At 45.4% G+C, this 15,104-nt stretch overlaps 1 protein-coding gene across 1 annotated transcript in view; it reads right to left on the bottom strand.

The window, feature by feature from the left end:
• LOC146789719 (chymotrypsin-like elastase family member 1) overlaps positions 1-13,761 on the bottom strand; it is a 126,949-nt gene extending 113,188 nt beyond the window's left edge. Inside the window, exon 1 of the mRNA XM_085631182.1 lies at positions 13,613-13,761. Coding sequence (XP_085487308.1) covers positions 13,613-13,761 — 149 coding nt within the window. The remainder of the gene's footprint in view (positions 1-13,612) is intronic.
• Between the last annotated feature and the right edge of the window lie 1,343 nt (positions 13,762-15,104).

Genomic DNA, 15,104 nt, shown 5'->3' with positions numbered 1-15,104 from the left:
CGCTCCATTGTAAAACAAGGGAATCATTTCCTGAATGTCAAGAATCCTTTGCGGACGCGGAAAAGCTTGACACAGTGGTATCCAGTGCCTGCCGCTGTGAGGGCACCAGGTGAGACTTTGGTACATTTATCGAAAAACCCAATTTGTACAACAGCCGAGTTGTTACCTGCAGATGATGACGCACCATCTCTGGCGACTCTGCCTTCAGAAGCCAGTCGTACAGGTAGGGGAAAACCGGGATCCCCAACCTCCTGAGATGAACAGCAACCACTGCCATCACCTCGGTGAAGAATTGAGGTGCAGTAGCAAGACCAAACGGAAGGACCGCAAACTGGTAGTGTTGCGGGCCAACCGTAAAACGGAGATACTTCCTATGCGACTTCAGGATTGGGATGTGAAGATATGCATCCTGTAAGTCGATGGACATCATCCAGTCCTCTTGTTGCAGCGCCTGAAGAACCTGCGCTAGGGTGAGCATCTTGAATCTCTCCTGTTTGAGAAACAGATTCAAAATCCTGAGGTCCAGGATAGGACGTAACCTGCCATCTTTTTGGGAATCAGGAAATACCGGGAGTAGCATCCCTGACCCATTTCCTGCTCCAGAACCCCCTCTATCGCACCTTTTTGTAACAGGGCAAGAACCTCCTTTTGAAGGAGAAGTAAATGATCCTCCATGCAAAACCCTTGGCAAGGAGGGTAAGGAGGAGGGAATTCCCTGAAGGGAAGGGCGTACCCATTTTCTACCAGATCTAACTCACAAAAGTACGAAGTGATCGATTTTCAATCTTGTAGAAAATGGGTAAGCCGACCTCCTGATGATCCAGGATGGCGGATCTAGGGCTGCTTTCCTGCATTACCAGGAGTATGCTCAGTCCATCACCACCCCCTTTTGTACTGATTTGTTCGCCATAAGTTGGCAGGGTATTCTCAGACGTGAGTCCCTTGCTCACTTTGCCACTGGATTCAAGCAAGCCTGGCAGAAGAAGGCTGAAATGCCAGAAACCGGTCCTAGGGAGCTTGTTTCCGGTCCAGGGAAGGCATGGCTTTGCAGTTCGGGCTGGACTGTTCCCATGAGGCACAGGGTCAGACTGATTTGCATATGGCCATGTCTGAACTGGGGTGGCAGAGTGGGCCAAAGAACGGTGATGGATCAAACCCAGATCTGTTGACTGGGTGTGAGTGTAAGATTGGTTCTGATGCTCAGTCCATCACCACCCCCTTTTGTACTGATTTGTTCGCCATAAGTTGGCAGGGTATTCTCAGACGTGAGTCCCTTGCTCACTTTGCCACTGGATTCCAGCAAGCCTGGCAGAAGGCTGAAATGCCAGAAACCGGTCCTAGGGAGCTTGTTTCCGGTCCAGGGAAGGCATGGCTTTGCAGTTCGGGCTGGACTGTTCCCATGAGGCACAGGGTCAGACTGATTTGCATATGGCCATGTCTGAACTGGGGTGGCAGAGTGGGCCAAAGAACAGTGATGGATCAAACCCAGATCTGTTGACTGGGTGTGAGTGTAAGATTGGTTCTGATGCTCAGTCCATCACCACCCCCTTTTGTACTGATTTGTTCGCCATAAGTTGGCAGGGTATTCTCAGACGTGAGTCCCTTGCTCACTTTGCCACTGGATTCAAGCAAGCCTGGCAGAAGAAGGCTGAAATGCCAGAAACCGGTCCTAGGGAGCTTGTTTCCGGTCCAGGGAAGGCATGGCTTTGCAGTTCGGGCTGGACTGTTCCCATGAGGCACAGGGTCAGACTGATTTGCATATGGCCATGTCTGAACTGGGGTGGCAGAGTGGGCCAAAGAACGGTGATGGATCAAACCCAGATCTGTTGACTGGGTGTGAGTGTAAGATTGGTTCTGATGCTCAGTCCATCACCACCCCCTTTTGTACTGATTTGTTCGCCATAAGTTGGCAGGGTATTCTCAGGGAAACAAGGACACCCTGAGACCTCCAGGACGTCCCATTGTTTCCAGTAAGGAGAGTCTGCTTGAAAAAGTCTATCTATGTTGATCATTTCCTGTTCCCTTTGGTTAAGGATTTAAGCTCTTACATCCAGGATACTACGGATTTCATTAAACGCATTCAGGAAATACAGTGGGAACCGGACTTTGTGCTTATCACTATGGACATAACCAGTTTATATACTTGCATAGCACACACTGACGGTTTAGGGGCACTCCAATATTTTCTTAAAGCAAGACCCCTGAAATATCAGATGCATAACACCATGCTTTTTGAATTTGCTGAATTCTGTCTGCACAACAATATTTTTCTGTTCGGTGGGCAACTGTACCTGCAGACCCAAGGTACCGCGATGGGCACGTGCTTCGCCCCCAGCTACGCGAACTTGTTCGTGGGCTGGTGGGAGAAGCACGTGGCCTGGGCGGAGGGCAATGAGGTATGGGTTGACAAAATTGCCCTATGGGCACGCTACATTGATGACCTGTTCATCGTGTGGAAGGGTACTCATGATGAAGCTACAGAATATATTAACATCCTTAATACCAATTCTTTGAATCTTCATTTCACCAGCTTGATGAGCAAGACTGAGGTACCCTTCCTAGACCTCTCAGTTTACGTAGCAGATGGGTTGATTTGCACTAAACTCTACCGCAAACCCACCGCAGGGAATTCAGTCTTACACTTTACCAGTCAACATCCACGGTCTCTCATCAACAGCATTCCTTATGGGGAGTTGTTGCGTCTTAAAAGGAATTGCACACTCCCCATAGATTACACCCAGGCAGCAAGTGAATCGCTCAGAAGGTTTAGACAAAGAGGTTACACCGACACCCTCCTGAGCGAAACAGCCCGTAAGGTACAGTCTATCGAGAGACACTCCCTCCTTGGCATGGAACAACCCGAACTGAACAAAGCAAAAGATGATCCGGGTGGTCCCGTCTCATTTTGGGCTACTCAACCAAGGCTGGAGTTATAAGAAAGCTGGTAGAAAAGAATTGGAGTATACTACAGACCGATAGCATCATCGGTCAAGATACATCTTGCAAGCCTGAGGTGACTTATCGTAAAAGCAAGTCATTAAAAGACTTGTTGGTACGCAGCCACTTCTCTGATAAGGTCCCCAAAAACACTCCGTTAGGTTTCTACCCATGTGCCTCTTGCAAGGCCTGTAAAAACAGCAAAAAAGTGAAGGAGTACAGTGTTCCAGGCAGAATAGGAACACGCAGTATCAACAAATTTCTGAACTGCAATACGAGTTTTGTTGTTTATTGCCTGGTCTGCCCGTGTGGTCTCCAATACATTGGGAGTACGATCCACCCTGCCAAGAAACGTGTTTTGGAGCACACACGGGCAATCACGAACCATGACACAACTTACCCTGTTGCCAGGCACTTTGCAGACAAACATAAATCCAGTAGTGACAAACTTAGCTACTTTTGTTTGGACCAGGTCCCCATCACTGAAAGAGGAGGAGATAGAATAAGAGAGCTACGCCAGTTAGAGGCGCGTTTCATTATTGAATTACAAACTCGCACCCCCGGGGGCCTTAACATGGAGGAAGAATTATGGTCCTTCATTGGCTGAGATTTTCTTGCACAATTTTCAGTTTCCGCACTCTTGTATAGCATTACCATATCACTGAGAAACGCCTGTAAACTGAGTGTTCTCCTCCTGTCACCTGTTTTCTTATCAATTGTGTTTTTTGAGTATGCCCATTTGAGGGCTCAATTTTGCGTTCTTAGAATGATCGATGCATTTCTGCACATACTGTAGATAAGTGTGAGTGAATGCCCCCTTTCTCCTTTTCGTCCTTCTCTTTTTTCAAAAATGAGTTGGTTACAGCACCATCGACAGGACCGGTAGTTAATTAATTTAAACTGTACCGCGAGCATTTGAGCTGTGGCTACGCCCATTGGAGAGCGCTATTGTACACTCTAAGCCTCTGAGAGTAAGATGTCTTCAGCCTCAGACTTAGTGGTCGTGTCATTGGTTGGTCACTAGATTATCTTTTTTGATATTTTAGAACATGAATTGCATATGCTGAATTAATTATGTACATAACTATTAGCATGATATTATGCACACTTTGATGTAAATTGTGATCCAATGACGTATCACGAGGTACAATATATGATTTACATGTTTGCGCGGTCATTCAAGTATGGCCGCTGTGGTTATGATGAATTGTGGTTAACCAACTGTTAAGTCCTTTGTCGATGTCACTCGCCAGTCCAATCGACCAATGATTGTATTTGTTATTTAAACGTAAGTTTTGAACTTGAAAAACTAACACTGACGAAGGGCAGGGTCCCGGAACGCGTGTGTTAGTCTTCACGGAGAAGAACGAATAAAGTCAATTTCTTTGAATTGAGCCCGAGTGCGCTGCACGTTCTTTCAAGAGACGTGGTGTTTGGCAATATATATATATATATATATTTTTAATAATATTTTTATTCACAGATTTTCAAATGGATAGGCAATAAAACAATACAGTTTATGCTTCCATCACTGAATCAGCAATTACAGCTTTGCTATCTCAAAAATCCAAAAATGAGGACTTAAGTAACTTTTTAGGTGAATTTCACAGTACCCATCTACAAGTACAAGGTCCATGCATGTACCCTTAATGAGAGTATTCAGAGTACTCAGTGATCCCTAGACACATGCAAAAATCTCTCCAACACTCCAGGTCGCCTTCTAGCATGGGGTCTAATTGGGTAACGGACAGTCACATTTTTAAGCCAGTGATCATTCGCTCATATCCTTACATCAAAAATCATACACAGAGCTTCGAGCCAGCAGCCAATGGATTGCAGTACACCTCTTGGCAAGTAAAAGATCCAAGACTATTAGACAACAGGACATGCATTTTTTTACTCATACTGCTTAGTTTCTAAACCAATCAAACTTCTCATAAAACGTTCTACAGTTGTCCCATCAGACATTACCAAAACATTGACAATTCTGCACATTCAAACCTTATGCAGAAAATCTCCTTATTCAGGTGAACATCTGGGACAGTTCCCTGAGACAGCACGGTTGATTTTAGGCGATTGATGGGTGTCAGGTAAAACCTCTGAAGATGTTAGTGTGAGAGATGAATTCAAGCATTACTGGATGTCATCTTAGTAGAAGTCGTTATCTTAGGTCATACTTTATCGGAGACCCACTGGCCCCCTGCAAACTCCATTTCATTTAAATTTAATGGGCAGTTTTCGTTTTGGGTACTCTCCACACAGTGATCTGTAAAGAGATGACACTGGACGACCACTCTAGGTCAGAAACAAGATGTCCAAAAGATATTTAGATTCCAGGGTTATGTTGGGGTACCAATCCCATAGATCTGACATGAAGCAAGAACTGTTGTGTGTGGACCCCCATCTGCAAGCTAGCTTTGGACCAAATGTTTCTCAGCAATCCTCTAACCCTCCAGAGTGGCTCAAGTGAAACCCCAGTCAAAGAACTATAGGGCGATGAGATGGTGAGATGTCTCACCAACCTTTAGAAAGAAAATAAGGGTCTGTCTGCTCAGAAGAGGACTGCTGGCTGGTAAATTCATGATCTAAAATGTGTAGTAGATGGAAAGGTTAAAACTATGTGGCAGCACAGGGTGCACTTACCAGGAAAGTGAACATACATGAGGTCTCGAATGTGATGGCATTGGATAGGATATGAACTCAGTAGAAGAGAACTTGGATTGGCCTGGTCCTGAAAGCTGGGATCCCAGGGTACTGAACTGGAGCTGCCATCGCTGTCAATGAGCTGGCTGTGGTGCACGAGCACAGAATAGGAGTGCCCACAACCAAATCTGTAGACTGAATCGCTGAGACGGTCTATGCACTAGGAAAAGGACCCAAAGGAAGAATCAGGGTGTCTACAAATCAGCTGTAGCGCCAGCTGTGGTGTGCAGGTGGGTTCATCTGATGCCTCTCTCTTATGTGGTATGTTTTCTGCACCCAAGACAGACATGCTAGACTGACTCATTGGAACTGAAATTTGACCACGCCTAAGGGTGTTCCTGTGAAAGTATAAAAGTGAAGCTGCTTTCAGGGACTTGATAATGCCTTTGCATTCACATGCCCAGTTTGCTATATGTTCAGTCTTCTGCAAAAAATCCTGTACAGTGGAGGGCTTGCTCTCTTTGCATTACCAACTGAGGGATCATCAATGTGCGACACGCCTAAGTCCCAGACAGCGGAGCTCGATCTGTACTCTAGAAAGGAATTGTAATGTGCGATCTCGAAATAATTGATCTCACAAGTAATTGTTTGTAACATATCAAAAGTGGCCTTTCTTAGGGCTAAGCTACTAAAAAACAATAGAATAATAATAATAATTCCATTTGGAGAGAGTTTGGAAAGTTCGATGATTAAGCAGTTATAGACGTTCATAGCATATGAACGGGGGCGGGGGGGGGGGGCACTTCCTGTTATTAATCACCAGGGTCTCGATAGTATTCGCGAACCTAAACTCAAATTAGTGAAGCAAATTTCATCAGCTGTCTTCAAATGTCCACAACAACAACTGTAGGGATAGTGCGGGTTCTTCAGTAGTACTACCTACAGATGTAGGCCAGCATCCACAAACTTCTAACAGCCCTTACAGGTAGTTTCCCACACTGGAACACTCAAAGATTTACTTCAGTCAAGGGCACGACTAAAAATATTTGCAGTTTGGAAAAGAGGAAGAAACACCCTCATTTCTTATGGGTGTGTATCAGAAAGATTTTTTTTCAAAGGCGAATTATTTTTGTCTGTGGACAGGCAAATAAAAGTTATACAATAATGCACGTTTGCATCTAATTTTTTAACGTAATAATTTTCACTAGGTGGAAATTCTGCATTTGCAAATGTTACGTACGTGAGTACTCCCAGAAATCTATGACGGACATTCATTTCCAGACTTTTGGAATCTTTTGTGAATCCCTGCAAAGTTATGTACTTCTATTTAATCTATAACTCATCCTATCCTACATGAGCAGATTTTTTACTACCACTGTCCTTTATGAAATGGGCAGGTTGTAAATGACAACAGGTCAACAAAACGTAGAGTAATGGAGAAACAGCAGCAGCAGGCGAAAGTTAGTGGTCAAATTCATTTTAATGGTGCAGCAGTAAAGAGTCAGGGCTAGAACTGAGATTGTGAGAGAGGGCGCAGAGTGAGGATCAAATCAATTGGAGGTGGACAACCAAATGGGTGAAAAGGGGGCACAAATATGGGTGAGAAAAATGTGTATGGTGCAACACCACAAACGGAATCAGCTCTAGATGTTTACTGACTGAAGAGAAGGTGGCACAACATTTACAAGAAATATGAGCCAGATGTACGAAGCCATTTAGCACTTGCGAAGCCTGAGATTCGCTAAATCATAACATTTGTGACTAATTATGGCTTTTTAAAAAAAATTTACTGAACACATTTTGCAAATCAGTAAGTGCTTACCAATTCGCAAAATGGGTTTAGAAATACATAATGAAATGCAATTTGGAAGGGGTGTGTTTAGGGCCTCCCTTCTAAATTGCGATTCAAAATGCTATGAATCAATGCTTTGTGACCATAATTTCAGTTGTAAACCATTAATAGGTTAGGGACTCCTCAAAGAAGGTGGTAACCCATTCGCAAAGCAAAAGGGGTTTTAATGGGACCTCTTACCCTTTTTAATAGTAAAATAAAAGTTTGTTTGGAAGTGAGAAGCCGTCCACTGCCAGCTCTTATAAAATGTTCTTTTTTAAAGAATTTTGTTTCTGAAATGACCATTTCCTATGTGGAAAATGGGCAACATTGTTTTAAAAAATGCCCTTGATATAAATACAATCACAGACATGGTTGTCTGCTGAGTCCCACAGACCCAAAAACCTGGATATCTTTTAGTTTACAAGAATAGATCAACTTTTCCCATATCTTTCTCAGTCTGGATATCTGCCTATCTCTCTTTAAGGCTCATGGGTTGTGAATTGCGTGAATAGATACAGGTTGGGATTATGTTACCCATGAGTAGGGATTCATTCATTTTTTCTCTACACAAATCGCTTACAATTGGTTCCCATACATCATTATGTTTGTTTAACGTCTCTCTTGCCCAGATGTGGCGGGATTATTAGGGGAAACCCCCATATTTTCAGGGTATCTCCCTTGAAGAGCCATCTTACATTCTCTCCTAAAATGTATTATTGCTTCTGTATTCCTAAATGTATGCTCCAATTCTCTTCTGAGCCCAGTATTTGCGGCCCTGCATACAACTGTAGTAGAGGATTGTTGTCAAGGGACAAACAAGAGCTGATCAACTCCCTGTTACCGCCAATGACCACACACAAAATTATATCAATTTTTTCAGACGTCCTGAGTCTGGTTGAAATAAAGTACCTCGGGCTGGCTAAATGTCTTAAGCTCCTTCTTTGTAACAACTAAAGAAATGGCTAAAAGATTATGGTCGCTGTTTACACTGGCCAAAACGTCCCTGTTGATAATGTACCTAGTTTGGTATTAAAATTACTTGCTAATAGAAGGTTAAACCCAATACTCAAGAATGTATTTCGGTTGGCAACATTGTCTACAAAAATGTTGTTATTGGTAGAAAGTTAATTGATATAAAGATTCACAAGTACCATCTCAAAATGTATTTCCCTATCCTAGGTCAAAAGCTTGGAGTCTCCCCCCTCAATAGAAAGTAAATGAATATTGCAGATAATCGAGACTTTGAACCAAATGGGAGGACCCGATGGTGACGCAGGAAGGTTTACCGCATGCACTCATTAAAATAAACATCATGCAATATCCATGTCTCCTGCACTAATATAATATCAAACTTGCTAATAAAATGTATCCAGTTCTCTGACTGAAATTTGGATGACAGACCAGCTATAGTCAAACTTAACCGTTTTAGTTCAAATCCGTTGGGTAGAGATTGCCTACTGTCCTGCAGCAACCCTTGAGCTGCAAGACAATGGCGTATCGTTGTACAGGAAGACTTTACCCCAATGGACCGCCAGATACACCCACTGTCCCAAGCACTTCCTTAACAAAAGGCAGGTTCTTATTGGTTTTATATCTGAAAGACATCAAGGGACTAGCTGGATAAAAAGCTCCCTGATTTCTTAGGGAATTGGTCTACAGCTAAACAGTGTAGATCAAATGCCACAGCCTGGGCACAGTTTTAAATCATGTCTGAGCCATGGCCCCTCGGTCGGTGATTTTCTTCCAGGTCCGAAAGGAACAAAAATCAATTTGTTAACAAAATGTATTAGCATGATAAAGCTCCAAAACGGCTTATTGCCTGGAATGTGCTGTGGCGCTAAAAGTTCCAGATAGCAGTTAAAAAAAAATTTGGCAGTAGTTGGATTGGACCTGGGCGAATCAAGACTATCTTGGCTTGGTGCATTAGCTCTCCAACAATGAAAGTCCAACGAAAGTTGACAATAATGCAGTCCCCTTTAAATCTCCCACCTTCCACGCATGGAATGTCTTCCTAATGCAGAGTAACTTATGCTGTCTTGCATTACTCTGGATTTACTAAGCCACGCAGAGCCTTGAAAGGCGGTTCTAAGTTTCTTAGTTCATCTGACTTAAGCACTTGCTTTGTCTGTGTCACCTTGGGTGATGCAATGGCGATGCAAGGGCTTAGTAAATCTGGCCCCCAGTTTATTGCAATTTTGCAATTCACATAATGCGACAAAATCACCTGAGGATCATGACTGGGTTAAAAGCAGAAGGAATCTGACAAAATGTTGCAGGGATAGCAAAGATCACAAGAGTGTGTTGTAAAACTGTCAGCACAATCATTGTGATGTCTTCTATTCTAATAATTCTTATTCTTCTAAATACAAATGCGGTCTGAGAGGGACTGTTTATCTTGAGACTCCATTGATGCGTTACCTCTTCTGGCAAACAAATTAGTGGCAACAGTGCCAGGTCACAACCATAAGCAAGAAATGCCCCCTGGTATAGACTTTTCAGGCAAATATAAATCTGTAATACCTCTGACATACTATCAATGTGGAGAGAACACATTAATAGTATATATGTTGATGGGCAGAGTGTAATATGCTATTTATTACGATTGTTGAGCGTAGAGAGGGCCATGACACACGAGAAGCAAAGCCACGAGTGAGTCATGATGACCCCCCTTGCCTGCATATCCTGCAAATATTTTTTCAAATGCTCAGTTTTACCTCATTCCCTTTAACAGCATTTGGTTTGGGTGCATCCATTCAGTGACAGAGCGGGCCCCATTTAAAGCTAAGCACAAAGTGGAAAAACCCGTGGAAATAATGTCGATGCTTTTACACCTGCACCTACTGAAAGGTAAGTGCAGGCTGTTTTGCTTTTTGCACGTAAGTTTACTACATGCTATTCGCTGATGATAAAGTGGAGTGCAGCATTTGTGCAATGACATCACAACAACAATTTGCTCCTGAAGTGCCTAAAGAACAAGTTACTTACCTTCGGTAACGCTTTTTCCTGGTGAATACAGTATCTGCCTGTGGATTCCTCACCTTGTGAATATCCCCTGCGCCAGCATTCCACAGAATATTAATCCCTAGCTCTCCACGCCGACGTGGACGTCATAATACCACGGCTCCGCTCGTGACACTATATGACGTCACCGGAGCCATAAGAGAGCCACGTCGGCGTGATGATGTCAGTTCCACCCATTTTTTCCGTGCCTCCGAGGCGAACAGGTGGACCGACAACAGATTTAAAGTATACACAATATACAACATTCGAACAAATAGACATAGTACATATACAAAAAGGAAAGCTAAAGAACAAAAGCATTTCCTATAAGTGTACCAGATAGAAGAAGATGCAATGTAAAACAACATGTCAAGCAAGGCATCCTTTAAGGTATACAAAAGGTGGACAACGGGGAGGCGGGTGGGCCAATGAGGAATCCACAGGCAGATACTGTATCCACCAGAAAAAGCTTTACTGAAGGTAAGTAACTTGTCCTGCAAGACAGAGCGCGCAAAGTGGCCCTCCCTCCTCATCTCAGAGTCTAAGCAATAATGCTTTGCGAAAGTATGAAGCAGAGGTAGCTCTAGTTGAATGGGCGCTAATACCTTCAGGAGGAACCTTACCAGCAAGGGCGTAGCAGATCTTGATGGCTAGGATGATCCACCTGGACAGAGTGCGCTTGTGCACAGCCTTGCCTTTAAAGTGTCCAATATAGCCCACGAAGAGCTGATCATCCAAACGAAAATCCTTTGTTCTGTCCAAATAAAAGCTCACAGCTCTTTTAGGGTCTAATCGGTGAAGTCTTTCTTCCTCCTTGGAAGGGTGAGGAGGAGGATAAAACACAGGGAGAGTAAAGGACTGCCCCAGATGAAAGGGAGTAACTACCTTAGGTAGGAAAGCAGCCCTGGTCCTGAGGACCATCCTTTCAGCATGTAAGGATAAAAACGGGGGTTTTGAACTAAGAGCTTGAAGCTCACTCACCTCCTTGCTGGGGTTATGGCTACAAGAAAGACCGTTTTAAAGGACAACAGCCTCAAAGGACAGCTATGAAGGGGCTCAAAAGGGGACCCCATCAAGACAAGATTAAGGTCCCACTGTAGCATTACAAAGGGAGTAGGTGGAAACCTGTTAGTAAGACCTTTGATAAATCTTTAAAACAATAGGAGACTTAAATAACGATGGCTGATCGGGAAGACACAGAAAATCCGATCGATAAGGCTGATAGATAGCACTTAACCGTGGCCACAGCACAACCTTGCTGAGCCAAGGAAAGAGCAAACTGAAGCACATTGGAAAGATGGGCTTTTAAAGGGTCAATGGATCTCTCTCCACACCATTTTACAAACTTAGACCACCTGTAGGAGTAAATAGACTTGGTGGAGTGTCGCCTGGCCGATAAAATAACATCCACCACATCAGGCGGGAGAGAGAAAGAACTCAGAGACGGTACGAACCTACTCCTTCCCGTTTGTTGACATACCACATCGCGGTAGTGTTGTCCGTCAGGACTTGTACCGACGGACCGCGAAGTGAAGAGAGGAAAGCCTTGAGTGCCAAATGTATCCCCCGCAATTCTAGAAGATTGATATGAGAATCTTTCCTCTGGAGATCAAAGACCCTTGATCTCCAGATCCCCCAGATGAGCACCCCACCCTAGGGTGGAGGCATCCGATATTACTGTGGCCCCCGTTGGAGGAAGATGAAAGGGCTTTCCTTGAGACAGGTTGCCCTCCACGTTCCACCAAGACAGATCCGCTGCAGCTTCTCTGGAGATCCTTATCGACTCCCTGAGATCTCCGTTGTGCTGATACCACTGCCTGCGGAGACACCACAGGAGTGCCCTCATGTGCCAGCGTGCATGGTTGACCAACAGAATGCAGGAGGCGAACAGACCGAGCAGTCGAAGGACCTTCAGAACTGGAACAACCGCTCTCCATTGTGGAATAAAGGGATCATCTCCTGAATGTCGAGAATTCTTTGTGGAGGAAGAAATGATCGACACACAGTAGTGTCCAGTACCGCTCCTATGAACAGGTTGCGTTGAGAGGGCACCAGGTGAGATTTGGGCACATTGATCGAAAAACCCAAGTCGAATAACAGTTGAGATGTTACCTGCAGATGACGTTGCACCATCTCTGGGGACTCTTTCAGAAGCCAGTCGTCCAGGTAGGGGAAGACCGGAATCCCCGACCTCCTGAGATGAGCAGCCACCACTGCCATCACCTTGGTGAAGACTCGAGGTGCAGTAGTAAGACCAAATGGGAGAACCACAAACTGGTAGTGTTGCGACCCAACCGTAAAACAGAGATACTTCCTGTGCGACTTCAGGATTGGGATGTGGAAATGAGCATCCTGCAAGTCGATCGACACCATCCAGTCTTCTTGCTGCAACACTTGAAGAACCTGGGCAAGGGTTAGCATCTTGAATTTCTCCTGTTTCAGGTAAAAATTCAAAACTCTGAGGTCCAGGATTGGACGCAATCTGCCTTCCTTTTTGGGAATCAGGAAATACTGGGAGTAGCATCCCTGACCTATTTCCTGCTCCGGAACCACCTCTATTGCACCTGTTTGTAGCAATGCAAGAACCTCCTTCTGCAGAAGAAGTAGATGGTCCTCTGAGCAAAAACCTTGGCAAGGAGGGTAAGGGGGAGGAAACTCCAAAAAGGGAAGGGCGTACCCATTCTCTTGTGACGGATTTCCAACCTCGCAGAAAGTGGGACACCTGACCAATAGGCCTCACATGATCTAGGATGGGGGATCTAGGGCTGCTTCCCTGAAGCTTCATTGGGAGCAGAGGAGGCTGAAGAGGAGGAGGGATTCCGACCAGAACCTCACCGACCTCTTTGTCTTCCTCTATGTGATCTATAGAGAGGATTTTGCTGCTGCTGAGGTTGACGGAAGGAACAAAAGGATGACCTCCCAAATCCTCTATACTTCCTGTAGCCAAACCCTTTTACTTGCGTCTGCAAACCTAAAGATTTCGCATTAGCCCTGCTATCTTTAAATCTTTGCAGGGCGGAATCAGCTTTTTCCCCAAAACGTTTTTCCCCATCAAAGGGTGAGTCCACTAGGTTGGCCTGAACTTCAGCAGAGAAGCCCGAAGAACGAAGCCAAGCGAAACGAAGCCAAGTGGCTATAGAAGATCCCATAATCCTAGCCTCGGAATCAGCCGTATCTAGGCTTGACAGAATAACTTGCCTAGCGGCAGCTTGAGTGTCTGCAACAACCTCCATAAAAGAGACCTTCTCCTCATCAGGCAGTTTAGGGGCTAACTGCTTCACTGAGTCCATTAAAGCATGAACGTAGCGCCCCAATAAGCAAGTGGCATTTGTTGACTTAAGCGCCATACTTCCAGATGAAAAGACCTTTTTAGCTGACTGTTCGATCTTTTTAGAGTCCCTGTCAGCTGGTGCTTGTGGAAAAGCACCTGAAGATTGCTTCGAACAGGAAGCTTGCACTACAAGACTCTCTGGGGAAGGGTGCGAGGAAAGAAAGCTCGGGTCCCCGGAGTCACTCTATAACTCCTTGCCACAGTTCTGGAGACCGCAGGTGAAGAAAGTGGCCTGCGCCAAATGTCTATAACAGGCTCTAAAATAGCCTCATTAAAGGGCAACAAAGGCTCAACGATGGAAGAAGGTGAATGAAGGACATCAGTCAAAAGGTTTGGCTTGTATTCTGTAGAAGGCAACTGTAAGTCCAACAACTCCGCAGCCTTCCTGATGACTAAATGGTAAGGAGCCAACTCTTGTGGAGGAGAAGATCTGGCAGAAGAGTGCTCCCATTCAGGAGTAGTATCTAATCCGCTTGCCTCCTGAATGCCCTCAAATTCATCAGTGGAGTCACCAACTTCACCTTCCTCCACTTCCTCCCTATATTGCTCCTCCTCTATAATCCTCTGAGCCTCTCTTCGAGAGCGGATCCGAGGGCGCGGCGTCGGCGGCGACGTACGTGGAGTCGGCGGCGCAGGAAGCGGTGCAGATGGAGTCGGCGCCGGCGTCGAGGGAGGCTCCGATGAAGGCAAGCAATCCAGTCGAGGCCGGGAGGAAGGCTCTCCAGACGGTGCCGGGAACTGCCATGAAGGAGCCATCGGCAAGAAGGGCATAAAAGGTGCCTGAGCATAATGTTGCGGCACGCCCAAACTAAACGCCATTGGACCCACGGGACCAGAAGGTGCGCCGGATGGGAAGGCAGCTCTTTGGAAAACCCCATACATTGCATTAAGGAAATGCGTTGGATCCGCACCCGGAGTCGGGAAATGCGGGTATGGGTTAGAACCTGAATCCGGCCGAGGAGTAGCTGGAGCCGAAGTATCCTCAACTGGAGCCGCAGGTTCACCTTCTGGCACTGGTGAAAGATCTACCACCTGCTCCGGCTCGGCGTCGGAAGCTGGTGAATCCACCGGCGCCGGAGACTGCGCCGGAGTCAACTTGGGCGAAGGTGACTTCTCCAGAGAAACACGAGAAGGGGAAGGCGAAGGAGAAATGAATTCCTTACTTCGACGTCGAGGCAACGGCGACCTCGATGCCTTACTCTTTGACGATCGGCGCCAAGAGCTATGTTTCCTCTTCTTTTTGTGCCTTCTCGACTTCGAAGAGTGCGAAGTCGACGACTCGGCTTCGACTTTTCTTTCTTCCTACCTCTGCTCTCCTTTTTCGCCTTGGCCATGAAAAGCTTTGCTTCCCTCTCTTTC

This window comes from Triturus cristatus, chromosome 10, assembly GCF_964204655.1.
Source record: "Triturus cristatus chromosome 10, aTriCri1.1, whole genome shotgun sequence".
NCBI classification, from domain to species: domain Eukaryota; kingdom Metazoa; phylum Chordata; class Amphibia; order Caudata; family Salamandridae; genus Triturus; species Triturus cristatus.
The sequence above is the reverse complement of the archived record's forward strand: the minus strand, read 5'-3'. Positions and strand labels throughout refer to the sequence as shown.